General features: G+C 48.9%; 1 protein-coding gene across 1 annotated transcript in view; it reads right to left on the bottom strand.

Annotated features, from left to right (window-relative positions):
- LOC144754688 (protein-arginine deiminase type-3-like) overlaps window positions 1-15,465 on the bottom strand; it is a 417,320-nt gene that overhangs the window by 271,814 nt on the left and 130,041 nt on the right. The window contains exon 6 of the mRNA XM_078642811.1: window positions 14,809-14,934. Within this exon, the coding sequence (XP_078498937.1) occupies window positions 14,809-14,934 (126 nt within the window). The remainder of the gene's footprint in view (window positions 1-14,808; window positions 14,935-15,465) is intronic.

The following is a 15,465-nucleotide window of genomic DNA, read 5'->3' as shown; positions in this document are numbered from 1 at the left end:
CTCAATGAATACAAATTTTCAACTAGGCATACAAAGCGATGCAGAGCGCTATGCAGCGGGGAGTGTGTAGACTGAAATAATACATGTATTCAATAAGGCATACAAAGAGATGCAGAGCGCTACGCAGCGGGGCGTGTGTAGACTGAAATAAAACACACCTAGTACCTGGTCTGATGCAACTATTGCGGTTTTTTGCAAGAAAGGCAAACCTGCTGATAACGTGGGATCTTATCGACCAATATCCCTATTGAATGTTGATAATAAGATCTATTCAAAGATTTTGGCCAACCGATTATCTAAAGTTGTAACATTCTTAGTTTCTCGACAACAGCACGGTTTTATACCGAAAAGAGGAACGGTGGATCACATAAATAAAGTCATCACGCTGTTTGATATCGCGGCAGTAAATAATCAGAAATTAGCGCTTTTTCTGTTAGACGCAGAAAAAGCGTTTGACCGTGTGTGTTGGGATTACTTATGGAGATTAATGGCCAAAATGGGATTTGGCCAGAAATGTATTAAGTCAATTAAATCTTTATATTCTAAACCAACTGCCAAAATCTCTGTTTTGGGAGCACTCTCTGACTCTTTAAACATTACTAGAGGGACTCGCCAAGGTTGCCCTTGCTCCTCGTTATTATTTGCTTTGTATATTAATCCTTTTGTAGAACAATTAAACCAAAATCCTCTTATACCTCCCTTTATAGTATTTGATTTTGCGTTTTCTGTTTTTGCTTACGCAGATGATATTGCGGTGATTACTGTTAATCCAGATACTGCCATTTTAGAGATTGAGAGGCTTGCAAAAGATTTTGGAATTATAACCGGCTATAAGCTCAATGAATCAAAAACTCAGATTTTATGTTCGGAAGCCCTAACATGGGAAGATGAGAGAGTGGTGAGGGAGGTTACTTATCCCAGGATATTGATCAAGGCCAATATGACAGAACTGATTGACGCTAATTGGAATATGGTATATGACAAAATTAAGATATCACTTGAGAGATGGGAACGATTATACCTGACTATTATTGGACGCACTAACATTATAAAAATGAATGTTTTACCTAAAGTGTTATATTTGTTTAGGTCAATACCCTTGGAATTACTAAAATCTAAGATACAGGCTTTGCAATCCTTATGTGGGAAATTCATTTGGAGCCCTGGAAAACCAAGACGAGCTATAAAGCACTTGATGTTACCAATTGAAAGGGGAGGGTTAGGGGTACCAGATTTTTTTCTTTACTACATAGTTTGTTTTTTATTGAAAATGGTAATACTGATTACAGGGGAGGCAACTGAACATATGTATAATCACCCATCAATATTTGAGATCTTGCTGGGGTCTTGTGTGAAGCAGAGTTTTTTTATTGAAATTGATGGCAGTTACTATAAGCGAACTCAATTTAAGGTACTAATGGGAGCTTATAAGACTTGGAGATGGCTGATTCGAACAACGGCAATTGGGAAGTTCTCGTATTATACTCCTTTTAGTGCATCAGGGTTACTGCCAAGTATATTTTTGGATGGAATGGCTTTAAATTGGCAAAAAAAAGGGGTAAAACGGTTGGGCGACATGTGCACGGTGGATGGCAAGTGCAAATCTTTTGTGGAATTAATTGATCAGTTTGCTCTACCCAGAAGCTATTTTTTTAAATTCTTACAAATTCTGGATTTTCTCATAAGACAAAAGTTAATTTTACAAAAACACCAAGTTATCGAGGGGGTTGGCAGACAGGTGAAAATTGGTACTTTGTATAGAATGTTAGTAGAAGAGAAGTTGGACGATCTTGAGAAAATAAGGCTAAAATGGGCCAACAGTCTAGGGGATACAAAGGTAGTTGTGGAAGACCGTATCTTATTGTCTAAAGAAGCTTTAATGTCGGCTAATTTGAAAGCTCAATTTTTCAAAACCCTCTTTGACTTATATTATACGCCTGAACGTATGTCCAAATGGGGAGAGGGTTTTGATGGAAAATGCTTTCGGTGTAAAGATGACCATGCAGACAGTATACATATTTTTTTTTCTTGTCCTAGGTTGGCTGGATTTATAGGAGAAATTGAAAAATTGATGTCTTTAGTACTTAATTTTCGCCTGACTATTACGCCTTCGATGTTAATATTGGGGAAAATTCCTAATGATATTCCCGCGGATAGATTATATTGTTTTCGCCATTTTATTTTCTTTACAATGACTGTGGCACGAATGTGCATTGCCACTGAGTGGCTACAGGAAAAGACACCCTTATTTCAACAATGGAGAGCACCAATTTATAGCCTATATAAATTGGAGTGGGGACTCTTTTCAGTTACTGGGTCTAGGAGAAAGAAGAAAATAGGTTTGAAAATCTGGGGGGCTTTCTCAGATTATTATGAACATTGAATACGTTATGAAACTTAAATTGTAATTACATTTGTTTTTCTGTGCACATGTATAATTGAGCTTATGTTCTTGTTATTGGACGAATTAAGCCGATCTCCGTATGTATTATTTGATTTATTTCTTCTGTATCTGTTTTGGTATTTTGGTATTATTTCAATCACGATGATGTATTTTTGCTGTGAACCAAAAAAAAAAAAAAAAAAGGTAAATTAAAAGCCTAATAGCCAGGACCACATCAAAGAAAGCTCTGAGATTGACTAAGCTGATAAGTAAAGTTCCCACACAACTTTACTTTATCCAGGGAGGCTTGGATAAAATATGTATACAAGGCTTACACTGTCCCAAGAAGATAGGGACACCACAGGGCTTCATGATGTTACTTGGGGCCACTCAGGAGCCACAGTGTTGAACATTGAATTCTTTACAGACAATAGCACTATTAACTGTGACTACTTGAATATACTGTTGAATGTCATTAAAGGGTGGTAATTGTAATTGTAACATAAACTTATATAGCGCAAAACTGTCACCCTACGGGTATCCTGGCACTGAGACTTGCCAAGTTGGCACTGAGCAGAACTGATAGCCTTTTCACTGATTTTGGGGAGCTCATTTTACTCATCCCTAGGGAAGAGCCAGGTCTTTAAGCTTTTCCTAAATGGAAGCAGAGATTTAATTTGTCTGATGTTCAGGGGAAGATCATTCCAGAATCGTGAGGCTACTACACCGAATGCTTTGTCACCCGTCCTGAAAACTTTTAACGTAATGCCATCTTCTTTTGACCTTAGAATTCTGCCCTATTCATTGTGGTGATTCCAAAGTTGTACCAGCCCTTATGTGCCCAAGAAGCTGCCAAAATGCCCTGTGACATGCGCCTGCCCCTAGTCAAATTGCCGTATTTGCAATATTGTGCTCTTTTCTTTCCTCTACTGTACAGTCATAAAGTAGTTGGCTGTCTTACCACATATTATAGATTCTCAAGCCTCAATAGATGCTTTCCCCCTGAGTACTCTTCCTTTATATTTCACAGACTTAGTAATCGTCACTTGTAACTGTTGTAGACATCTTCCCAGAACGGAGAAATCAAGGATAACTCATGGGTAATATGAAGATGTGTTGCAAGCAGGGCATGGAAGAGACTCAACATATGTCTCAGCCTCTTGCTTTTTGTATTAATTGCTAGGATATAGTGTTCTTCTCCAAGTAAAAGATGGACGAGGTCTCCCACTAGCAGGTTATGAAAGAAAGCACACAGACCAACAGTACAAGGGTTGCTCTTCAAGAGTAGCTCTCCATTTTTTACAGTAACACAAGAAGGCATTTTCCATGCCTTAACAAACATGTTTAAAAAAATATGGCTTCAAATGTGCTCAATAATATGTAACCATATACTTCTTTGTGTTAATCCAGAAGATGGCAGAGTAAATTTCTTCAGGTACACTGGACAGCATTTTTACATTTCAAAAGTAATAGCTCAAAGATATTTCAATTAAAACCTTACACGTCATAAAGACGACCTGACCAAATGTTCTTCGTGTATTTTAAACATTTTAGTTAATGTTTGTAAGTTAATAAATAATTTGAATACCTGTAAGGCATTTACAATGACACTAATGTGCATATTTATGAGAGAGTCTACTTGTCTTATAAAGGATTTTGTATTTTGTGAATGGAAGCCCCAGCATATGAAATGTCTGGCGGAACATTAGTATACTCGAGCAGAGACAATTTGACAAATGTGGATGATGCTTAAGAAAAAGATTGAATTATGGTGCTGGAGGATGCCCGGTTTGTTAAAATTATAAATGTATCATTTCACAGAAATCTGTTTAATTGGACAGCTATATTTAGTCACTGCTTTTTCAAAGCTACATGGACTGGCTTGCTCCTAACCTGTCTCTCAAAACAGCACCCTTCCTGTTAGCCCTGTCAGCCATAGGGAGGTCTGTCCCCGTTTTTTTCGCCCTTGCCTTTTTTTTTCCACCCTCTTTTTCGTTGGACCTAGGTCTCCGGGCGCATTACCATTGCTAATCGATGCTAAGGTGCAGGTGCTCTCTTCTCCCAACATGGCTGCCACAGGCCCCTGCTACTGCGGAGTGGTCATTTTTGTAGCACCCTAGTAGCCAGGAGCTGGCTGGGCCCTTAAGATACTGTTGCAACCCCAGCCCGCCTGTTTCTCCCCATTGCTAGACTAGGGAAGCTCCGGGAACCTTCCGCCTTAGTGAGTGGTCATCTGACCTGGGTTTACTTAAGGAAAGGAGGGAAATCTTTTAGTTAGTTGGGGCATCACTGACCTGGGGGAATCTACGCAGGAGACTTAGGCGGTAGGGCCTAGGGGGGGAACCTATTCCACTGGGAGTGACAGGGCTTAGGTGCTGCCTTCCAAGCTGAGTGAGTGACTCTGACCTAGCCCACTGATCTGGCCCGGCGAGGGGGGAACCCAGGGACCACCTGCAGTGACCTACAGGAACCAGCCTGTCCTCAGCCACGAACTCGACCCCCCAAGAAACTACTTACCAAGGGCGCAGGAACCATCAAGCGCCATGAAGAATACCTAACTGCACAAAGGACTACTGGGGTTCATCCAGGTACTGGTGCTGTCCCATCACGTGCTTCCCTGCTCAGCCTGTGCCCCCTGTGTGGTCCTGACCTGCCTAATCAGCTTGCCCTGGGCTAAACTGCTAAGTGCTCCCTTCCTAGCGCTAGAACTTTGACCTGCTGACTGCCCCGAGCGCTATCACTACCAAGCGATGTTCTGACCTGTGCCCCAGTGCCGAGCCCCTAAACGCTGTGCTGCATGGGACTTGCCTGTTCGTCCCCAGCGCTGTGTCCCCCGAGGCGCTATAATTGCCATCCTGCCGGGAAACGTGCTGTGCCTGGAAGCGCTAATTGGGGCCGCTCACCACCGCCGCCCAGGTCGACTCGGAGGGCCCGCTGTGAAGTGCTGGGATCGGGGCCAACTCAACTTCCCCCTGCGCTGTTGGCTGTCATCGCTGCGGACCCGGCGTCCCAAATCCATTGAGGCGCTGACCGGAAGTGCGCCTGTGGGCTTAACTCACCGCCGCAGCCCGGCACCTGGTCTGAGGAGTCCACGTGACCGGGGCGCCTGGCGGCGTCATCGGCCGCGCCCCGCCTCTACTGCCGGCTGCCAGAGTGAGGCTGACACGCCCCCGCAGGCAGCGCTGCTATTGGCGGCCGCGTCTTGTCGTTGCTGCCTGTGCCGAGAAGCCTCTGGAGGCTCGGGACCCTGGGAGCGGAACCAGTGCAGACGCTCGGAGAGAGCGCGAGAGCCCCCACCAGCCGGCACGAGCCCCGGAGGGGCGCCTCACTCACTCCCAGGAGGCCCAGACACCGTCGGAGGGCGCGGAAGTAAGCACGCCCCCCCCCCCTCGCCCCCTCCCGAGTGTCGCGCCAACCTACAGCACGCCGCAAGGGACCTGGAAGGGCCGAAGGACAAGGCACCCCCTGGGGGAGGAGGGCAGCCAGCTTAAGTGAACGCGGGCCTCCAGGGAGCCAGGAGAAGGCCCTGAGATCGCCCCTGCCCTGGGGAAGACTGTTGTTGGGCCCCGTTGGCCCCAATAGTACTATTGAAGTTGCTGGACTGGGCAAGAGCCCGAATTAGGCCCCTAGAGACTGGGTAGGAGGCGGAGTTAACCCCCAGATGGGGTAGTGTTCTTTACAGCTTGTTTTTTGCCAGGAAACCAGGTACTGTTCAAGGGGTGCCCTGCAGCTGGTGGCTCCTACACAAAATAAGTTTGGAGGGCTGTTTTATCGACCCTGCCTGCACCAATGCTGATAGTAGGTAATCCTGTTATATTGACCTAATTTAGACCCATGCTGTTTAATGAAAATGTTCACATTGCTTCTTTCAGGAGATGCTGATTGAATCCCCCTGCACAAGATTTACCTCTGTCTAATTAAATGTTTATTCCTGCTTAAGGAAAGGTTGACTAAATGCCTACTGTTACCTAATAGAGAATGGTCTAATGAGTTAATGCTGCATTAATTATTGAATTGCCCTGAATGATTTGCCAGTCGTGATTTTGATCTTAGATAAAAGTATTGATTTTAATAGACCAGCTGGTGTGGTGTCCGTTATTGTGTGCGTTTCCTGGCTCGGTGTGTGTGTGTGCTGTATGGTCACTTTACACCTAAGCATTCGGGTGCCTACCTGCTCGCGCCAAGCTACCCCCTGTGGAATTGGTGACCCCAGTTCTCACATTGGTGTTCAGCGGCGAGATAAGGACCTGTGGCTATCCAGCACCCTCTAGTGAGTCAGTGTGCACCGCAATTAGACACCTATTGTGTTTGCAAGCCTAAGCAATTGACCCCCACAGTCTAAACCGAGTTTGCAGAATCCTGTTCTGACCTGATATTGTTACCTACTTCCTAGTGTCTTTCATTTGATTTATTGGGGTCCCCACCTGTTAAAATGGAGTACCAGCTGGCCAACCTCGAGGAGTACACGGTGGTGCAGCTGAAGGAATTCTCTCAGGGGATGGGGGTGTCTGTTGGACGGAGAGCCAAGGGAGAGGAGCTCCGTAAAACCTTAAGGGCATGGGTAATGGCCCACCCAGAGGGGAGAGGGGATGGGGGACAGGAGGGGCAGGGCACACAACAGGAGGCTGGCACCCAGGAGGAGCTAGACCTACTGTGTATTGATGTTACTGAAAACTTGCTACCAGGAAGACGTTCCGGGGCAGGCAGTAGTGTATCTAGGAGGAGTGCGTCGCCAGAGGAATATGAGGACAGGAGGGAGGAGAGGCAATTGAGATGGGAGCTTGCCAAGGTGGACAAAGAGAGGGAAGACAAGAGGTTAGCAATGTAGAGAGAAAGGGAAGATAGGAGGTTCACAATGGAGGAGAGGAAGCTTGCGCACAAGCTTCAGCATAAAGAGTTGGAGCTGCGAGCATTGCAGTTAGGTGCGCAAGGGAATGCGAATGGTGGCAGCATACCAGAGGTTCCACATGAGCCTAAGTTTTATCTACCCAAGGATGTGATAGCTAGTTACAATGTGGGGGATGACATCGACAAGTGGTTGGAAGCGTATGAGGTGTCCTTGATGGCCCATGGGGTGCCTGAGAGCTACTGGCGGGGTGGCCTGTACCGATACATACCACCCGCAGTGAGGGACACACTCCTGTACTTAGACAAGGCGGACCAAGTCAGATATCCCCCCATGAAGGAGGCGCTACTTAAGAAGTTTGGCCTCACCCCAGAAAGGTATCGCCAGAGGTTCCGTGGCAGCCATAAGCTGCACACGCAAAACTGGGTGGATTTTTTTGATTATGCCCGGAAGGCTTTAGATGGTTGGGTGTGTGGCAGTGAAGTGCATGATTATGAAGGGCTATACAACTTGTTTTTGAGAGAGCACCTCTTGGATAAATGTTTTCCGGAGCTGCGCCAACATATGGTGGACTGCAAGCTGACCAATCCTCGGGAACTTGCGTAGGAGGCGGATACTTGGGTTAGCACCCAGGTGTCCCACAAGGGACCCGGGGGAGATGGCCCGAAAGGAGAACATGGTTTTCCCCAGAAGAGAGAGGGGGAGATAAAAGAAAGGAGTTCTCCCGAGGCCCACAAAATAAGCAGTTTGGGAAAGGAGTAGGTTCCCCACCTCAATCGGGTACCCCAAAGCCCACTCACCCTGACAAGAGTCAGCAGCCGAGAACTGTCCGGTGCTACGAATGTGGGGCGGTTGGACACTACGAGGGGGATCCCCAGTGTCGCAAGACCCCCAGTCCCACAGGAGGTAAGAGCCCCGGGGTGGCTAGTGTAGCGCTGGGGATGGAGCTGCCCCTATATAGGGAAAGGGAGTGAACAGGCCTGACCCTGGTTTCACTCGGGGATAGAGAGATGGTCCCAGTGATGGCCTTACCAGTGAACACTGCCAAATACCGGCAGAGGGTGCAGGTTAACGGACAAGAGGTGGAGGCTCTGTGGGACACATGTGCCAGCATGACCACGGTGGTGAGAAGGCTGGTGTCCCTGGAGCAGGTGATCCCGGACGTATTCCATCCGTTGGCTGACGGCAGTCTGAGTCACTATCCTGTGGCTCAGGTTCCCCTTGAGTGGGGAGGAGTCAAGGGCCCGTTGAGAGTTGCTGTAAGCCCTGCCTTGCCAGTTGAGTGTCTGCTAGGAAACAATTTGGAGCATACCGCCTAGAAGGAAGTGGAGTTTCAAGCCCACACGGAGATGCTGGGGTTACCAGAATGGCCTTGCGTGGTCACGAGGTCCACGGCTGCCCGGCAAGGAACTCAGCCCGGGTTGGAGTCTGAGACAACGGCCCAACCCAATGCTGATCGTGAAGAAGAGAATGTCGTGGAGGACACACCCCGTGGGATGGATGGGGAGCCCGCGGAGGTACCCCCGGAGTCCGCGGAGGTTGTTCCCGTGGGGGACTTGCCGACCCTTGCCGAGTGGCATGTGGAAGGAGGGCCTACCCGAGAGGAATTCTGTTGGGCGCAGAGAGAGTGCCCCGCATTTCTATTGGCCCAGAATGAGAGTTGCCTCTGACACCTATTGTAAGACCTGTAAGACTTGCCAGGTGAGTGGCAAGACTGGGACTAAGGTGAAGGTCCCTTTGGAACTGCTCCCGGTTGACGGGACCCCTTTTGAGCGGGTCGGAATTGACATTGTTGGGCCGATGGACCCTCCGACCTCTTTGGGACACCGGTTCATTTTGGTGAAAGTGGACCACGCCACCCGGTACCCAGAGGCTATTCCTCTGAGGACCATCACTGCACCTGTGGTGGCGCGGGCCCTGATGGGGATTTTTACCCGAGTGGGATTCCCCAAGGTCGTGGTGTCAGATAGGGGCACAAATTTCATGTCGGCCTACATGCAGGCCATGTGAAAGGAGTGTAGAGTGACCTATCGGTTCTCCACTCCTTACCACCCCCAGACTAACGGGCTCGTAGAGCGCTTCAACAAGACCCTGAAGGGGATGATCCGGAGCCTGCCAGAGGACTTGAGGCGGAAGTGGGACATCCTCCTCCCTTGCCTGCTGTCATACCGCAAGGTGCCTCAGAAGGGAGTCGGGTTCAGCCCCTTTGAGCTGCTCTATGGCCACCCCTTTAGGGGGCCCCTCAGCCTTGTGAAGGAGGGGTGGGAGAAGACTTCGAAGAAGCTTTCCTGTGATATAGTCAGCTACATGCTGGCATTCCGCAGCCAGATGGCCAAGCTGTGGAAGGAAGCCTCAGGCAATCTGGAGCCTAGTCAAGCCGTCATGAAGGAGTAGTATGACCGCAACGCTCGGACGGTGGAGTTGGACGCTGGACAGAAGGTGTGGGTCATGGAGCCTGGGGAGCTTAGTGCCCTCCAGGACCGGTGGACTGGAACGTACGAGATTGTGGAGAGACAAGGCCAGACCACCTATGTCGTTGATCTGAAGACCCCCCCCCCCGACAGCCCCATCGGATGTTCCACGTCAACCGCCTGAAGCCACACCATGAGCAATCTGAGCCTTCTCTCCTCATGGTGATGGATGGGAGCAAGGAGGAAGAGAGTGAGCCTCTTCCTGACCTTCTGGCGGCCCAGGAGAAGGATGGATCGGTGGAGGGAGTGGTCCTCTCCCCGTCTCTGACCCTAGATCAACAGAGGGACTGCCGCCAGCTGTTGGAGCAGTACGCCTCGTTGTTCTCCCTCACGCCTGGAATCACGCATCTGTGTACCCATGATGTGGACACAGGGGACAACCCACCTGTGAAAACCAAGTCTTACCAGCTGTCCGATAAAGTCAAGAACAGCATCCAGATTGAGGTGGCTAAAATGTTGGAGCTGCGGGTGATCAAGCCTTCCAGCAGCCCTTGGGCTAGTCCGGTAGTGTTTGTGCCAAAGACGGGCCAACGTGCACCACACCAGAACTTCGGTTGTGTGTAGATTATCGAGGTTTGAACTCCGTCACCAAAACGGACGCTCACCCGATCCCACGGGCGGATGAGCTAATTGACCATCTGGGAGCAGCCCGGTACCTCAGTACCATAGATCTGACGTCAGGTTACTGGCAGATTGCCATGGCGGACGGAGAAAAGGAGAAAACAGCGTTCTCCACCCCCGTGGGCCACTTTCAATTTAGGGTTATGCCCTTCGGGCTCAAGAATGCTCCGGACACCTTCCAGCAGTTGGTGAACCAGGTGCTGTCTGGCCTGGAGTCCTTCTCAGCTGCGTAGCTGGATGACCTAGCTGTCTTCAGCAGCAGCTGGGAGGACCATCGGCAGCATCTCCAGGAGGTGCTGCAAGTCCTGCAACGTGCTGGCCTAACCATCAAGGCTAGCAAGTGTCAGATCGGACAGGGATCTGTCGTGTACCTGGGACACCTGGTGGGCGGTGGTAAGGTGCAACCCCTCCAGGCTAAAATTGAGACCATCATGGCCTGGGAGCCCCCCAAGACCCAGACTGAGGTCTGAGCTTTCCTCGACCTCACTGGATACTACCGCCGGTTTGTCAAGAGGGTATGGTACCATCGTAGCTCCCCTGATGTAGCTGACGTCCAAAAAGCAGCCCCGAAAAGTCATCTGGACAGCTGCTTGCCAAGAGGCATTCGAGACATTGAAGCACGCGATGTGCACCGCTCCGGTGCTTGCAACACCTGACTTTTCAAAAGAATTCATAGTGCTGACGGACGCCTCTGAGCATGGCATAGGCGCTGTGCTCTCGCAACTGAACAACGATGGCCAAGACCAACCTGTGGCCTTTATTTCCAGAAGGATTCTCCCCAGGGAACACCGGTGGTGTACCATCGAGCGAGAAGCCTTCGCTGTGGTCTGGGCCCTGAAGACGTGGAGGCCAAACCTCTTTGGTACTCACTTCCTGATTCAGACTGACCACCGACCCCTTCGCTGGCTCATACAAATGAGAGGCGAAAACCCAAAGTTGCTAAGGTGGTTCATTTACCTACAGGGGATGGACTTTCGGGTGGAACATCGGCCCGGAGTTGACCACGCCAATGCTGACGGTCTCTCCCGGTTTTTCCGCCTTAGTGACAAGAACTCCCTAGAGGTTGGGAAGCTCTCCCCACTTTCGACTGGGGAGGACGCATGTTAGACCGGTCAGCCCTAGGGTGGTCTTTCCCCGTTTTTTTCTCCCTTGCCTTGTTTTTTCCACCCTATTTTTGTTGGACATAGGTCTCCGAGTGCCTTACCATTGCTAATCGATGCTAAGGTGCAGGTGCTCTCTTCTCCCAACATGGCTGCCAGAGGCCCCTGCTACTGCGGAGTGGTCTTTTTAGTAGCACCCTAGTATCCAGGAGCTGGCTGGGCCCTTAAGATACTGTTGCAACCCCAGCCCGCCTTTTTCTGCCCATAGCTAGACTAGGGAAGCTCCTGGAACCTTCCGGAATAGGGGAGGGGTCTTCGTTTGCTGCCTTAGAGAGTGGTCACCTGACCTGGGTATACTTAAGGAAAGGAGGGAAATCTTTAAGTTAGTTGGGGCATCACTGACCTGGGAGTACCTACGCAGGAAACTTAGGCGGTAGGGCCTAGGGGGGAACCTATACCACTGGAAGTGACAGGGCTTAGGTGCCGCCTTCCAAGCTGAGTGAGGGACTCTGACCTAGCCCACTGATCTGGCCCGGCGAGGGAGGAGCCCAGGGACCACCTGCAGTGACCTACAGGAACCAGCCTGTCCCCAGCCACCAACTCAACCCCCCCCAAGAAACTACTTACCAAGGGCGCAGGAACCATCAAGCGCCATGAAGAATACCTAACTGCACAAAGGACTACTGGGACTCAACCAGGTACTGGCGCTGTGCCATCACGCGCTCGCCTGCTCAGCCTGTGCCTGCCTAACCAGCTTTCCCTGGACTAAACTGCTAAGCGCTCCCTTCCTAGCGCTAGAACTCTGACCTGCTGACTGCCGGGAAGCGTGCTGTGCCTGGAAGCGCTAATTGGGGCCGCTCACCGCCGCCGCCCAGGTCGACACGGAGGGCCCGCTGTGAAGTGCTGGGCTCGGGCCGACTCAACTTCCCCCTGCGCTGTTGGCTGTCATCGCAGCCGACCCGGCGTCCGAATTCCATTGAGGCGCTGACCGGGAGTGCGCCTGTGGGCTTAATTCACCGCCGCAGCCCGGCACCTGGTCTGAGGAGTCCCCGCAGTGGCCCCCGGAGGCTTGGGGGAGGCCGCCGCGATGGAGGAGTAGGCCGCGCTAGGCCCGACGAGCCCAGAAGCCAACCCCATCACCCTCACGTGACGGGGCGCCCGGCCGCTTCATCGGCCACACCCCCGCCTCTACTGCAGGCTGCTAGAAGTGAGGCCGACACCCCCCCCGCAGGCCGCGCTGCTATTGGCGGCCGCGGGCGTGCCTCCTCGTTGCTGCCTGTGATTGGTCCTGGGCCGAGAAGCCTCTGGAGGCCCAGGAGCGGAACCAGCGCGGACGCTCGGAGAGAGCGCAAGAGCCCCCACCAGCCGGCACGAGCCCCGGAGGGGCGCATCACTCCCAGGAGGCCCAGACACCGGATTGTGCGGAAGTGAGCACGTGACCCCCCGAGTGTCGCGCCAACCTACAGCACGCCACAAAGGTCCTGGAAGGACCAAAGGACAAGCTAACCCCTGAGGGAGGAGGGCAGCCAGCTTAAGTGAACGCGGGGCCTCCAGGGAGCCAGGACAAGGCCCTGAGATCGCCCCTCCCCTGGGAAGGACTGTTGTTGGGCCCCTTTGGCCCCAATTGTACTATTGAAGTTGCGGGACTGGGCAAGAGCCCGAATTAGGCCCCTAGAGACTGGGTTGGAGGAGGAGTTAACCCCCAGATGGGGTAGTGTTCTTTACAGCTTGTTTTTGCCAGGAAACCAGGTACTGTTCAAGGGGTGCCCTGCAGCTGGTGGCTCCTACACAAAATACGTTTGGAGTGCTGTTTTATCGACCCTGCCTGCACCAAAGCTGATAGTAGGCCATCCTGTTAAATTGACCTGATTTAGACCCATGCTGTTTAATGAAAATGTTCACATTGCTTCTTTCAGGAGATGCTGATTGAATCCCCCTGCACAATATTTACCTCTGTCTAATGAAATGTTTATTCCTGCATAAGGAAAGGTTGACTAAATGCCTACAGTTACCTAATAGAGAATGGTCTAATGAGTTAATGCTGCATTGATTATTGAATTGCCCTGAATGATTTGCCAGTCGTGATTTTGATCTTAGATAAAAGTATTGAGCTGGTGTGGTGTCCGTTATTGTGTGCGTTTCCTGGCTCGGCGTGTGAGTGTGCTGTATGGTCACTTTACACCTAAGCTTTCGGGTGCCTACCTGCTCGCGCCAAGCTACCCCCTGTGGAATTGGTGACCCCAGTTCTCACACTTCCAGACTCCACTCAGTTCTTGTGATGCAAGAGGTAGAGATGGACACAATGGATCGTCATTGGATTCTGCACCACTTCAGCTCAAGCATACTGGGCAGAAAGACACAGCTTCTTGGTTGGTTTGTTCATACCGATTAACATAAGGAACTATCAGGGGTCTTCTTTGGATCTTAAGCTTCCATCAATTCCTATACATGCGTGGGATGTTTAAAAATCGGCATTAAATACATGCTGTTTTTTTCATATTTTTCGTTGTAAGAACCCATCAGAAAAATGCACATGATACTTTGTGCCACTTTTCTTTTGGTTTCTAGTGTATTCCTGATTTCTTGAAGTCCTCTGACTTATATCAGGCTTTGGTATGTTTCTTTATTTTTATTTCAGAATATCTAGGACATGAATATCATGATACAAAAATATTCTGATTTTAGTATAAGGGAAATAAAATGTTGTAAAAGTAAGTATATGTAGGTAGGCATGCCACCTAGACTGCACAAAATGTACCAATCTTCCCATAAATGCCATATGTATAGCACTGACAGTGCAGGCTTCGTGCTTATGTAATGGAATTGCATAGCTGTTAACTTTTTTAGATGTGTAACTGTCTCTTCCTTTGTTTAGTTATACCAGATCATGAAAGGGCAAGAACACTTACATTTTCTAACTGTTTGAATGCACTATAAGTTTGAAAAATGCCATTAAAACATTTTTAAACATCTTACATGTAGGTGGACGTTGATTTACTATTTATAACTCCAATCCATGAACTTTGAGGACATGTATATTGCCCAGGTACATGTCTGTTGAGTTAAGCACAGGAAACCTATACTTACCTATGTGTACTTGAATTCGGAATAGTTTGGTCGTAGATATTTTGGCCAGTATATTTTTGTAGTGTGATATTTTACCCATTATAATATGGAAGTATACAGTTTAATTTGTGTCTCTAGTTGGTGTTGATCTGAGATAACATCTTCTGTCCCTTCTATCTCCGTATCTCTAGAAAGATTCCATTCTGATTTCTAGGCAATGCTTGATCTCCAGAAATTCCCATTTCCCTTTCTTGGGAGGTCAGACCTGGCAGATTTAATTTGTGTTTCTTGATTTGTGAGAGGTGGAGAGTTTTCACTCACCTTCTATAAGGTAAACATTCACTTTATCTGTCTCTTCAAGTGTTATGTGAAGCACAATCTTATGGGTGTCAAAAAACGCTTCGGGTCCCTTTGTGGTCAAAGTCATGACAGACATATCTTCCAAGTCTATGAAAAAAAGAAGAAAGCAATGACTTGAGAAGCCTAAACAGAAGCACCAGGCCTACACAAGACTTTTTGATATGATAAAGACTATTCTTTCACTCATCACTGCAAAACCAAGGACACCAACCAGACACACAAAATATTTCCTAATCAATTTCATTCCATACAAAATGTTGGATGTAATTTATGATAAGAGGTAATATGGGTGCATCAGAACCAGATTAATTGCATGTCAGTTAGCGGATTGTCAAATTGAAATTGTATGTTCCCTAAAGTTGATACCAATTATCCAGCAAGGAATTGAGTCTCTCGCCAAGCAGAAATGTAAATCAGATCTATGGATAAAGATGCTAATGATCAGAATTCTGCTCAGAGAAATGTTGCTTGCTCCGTATAAAGGAGGAAGTGTATAGCATTGTGATAAGAGTTTTTTTTTTCAATTGCCATCAATGTCGGTATCAGTGACCAGGGAAATTATGGTGGGCTGAGGAGGACTGCATGGGTGTTATAGTCTTGAAAATCTATAGATTGTCT

The sequence above is a fragment of the Lissotriton helveticus genome, chromosome 5_1 (assembly GCF_964261635.1).
Source record: "Lissotriton helveticus chromosome 5_1, aLisHel1.1, whole genome shotgun sequence".
Lineage (NCBI taxonomy): Eukaryota > Metazoa > Chordata > Amphibia > Caudata > Salamandridae > Lissotriton > Lissotriton helveticus.
The sequence above is the reverse complement of the archived record's forward strand: the minus strand, read 5'-3'. Positions and strand labels throughout refer to the sequence as shown.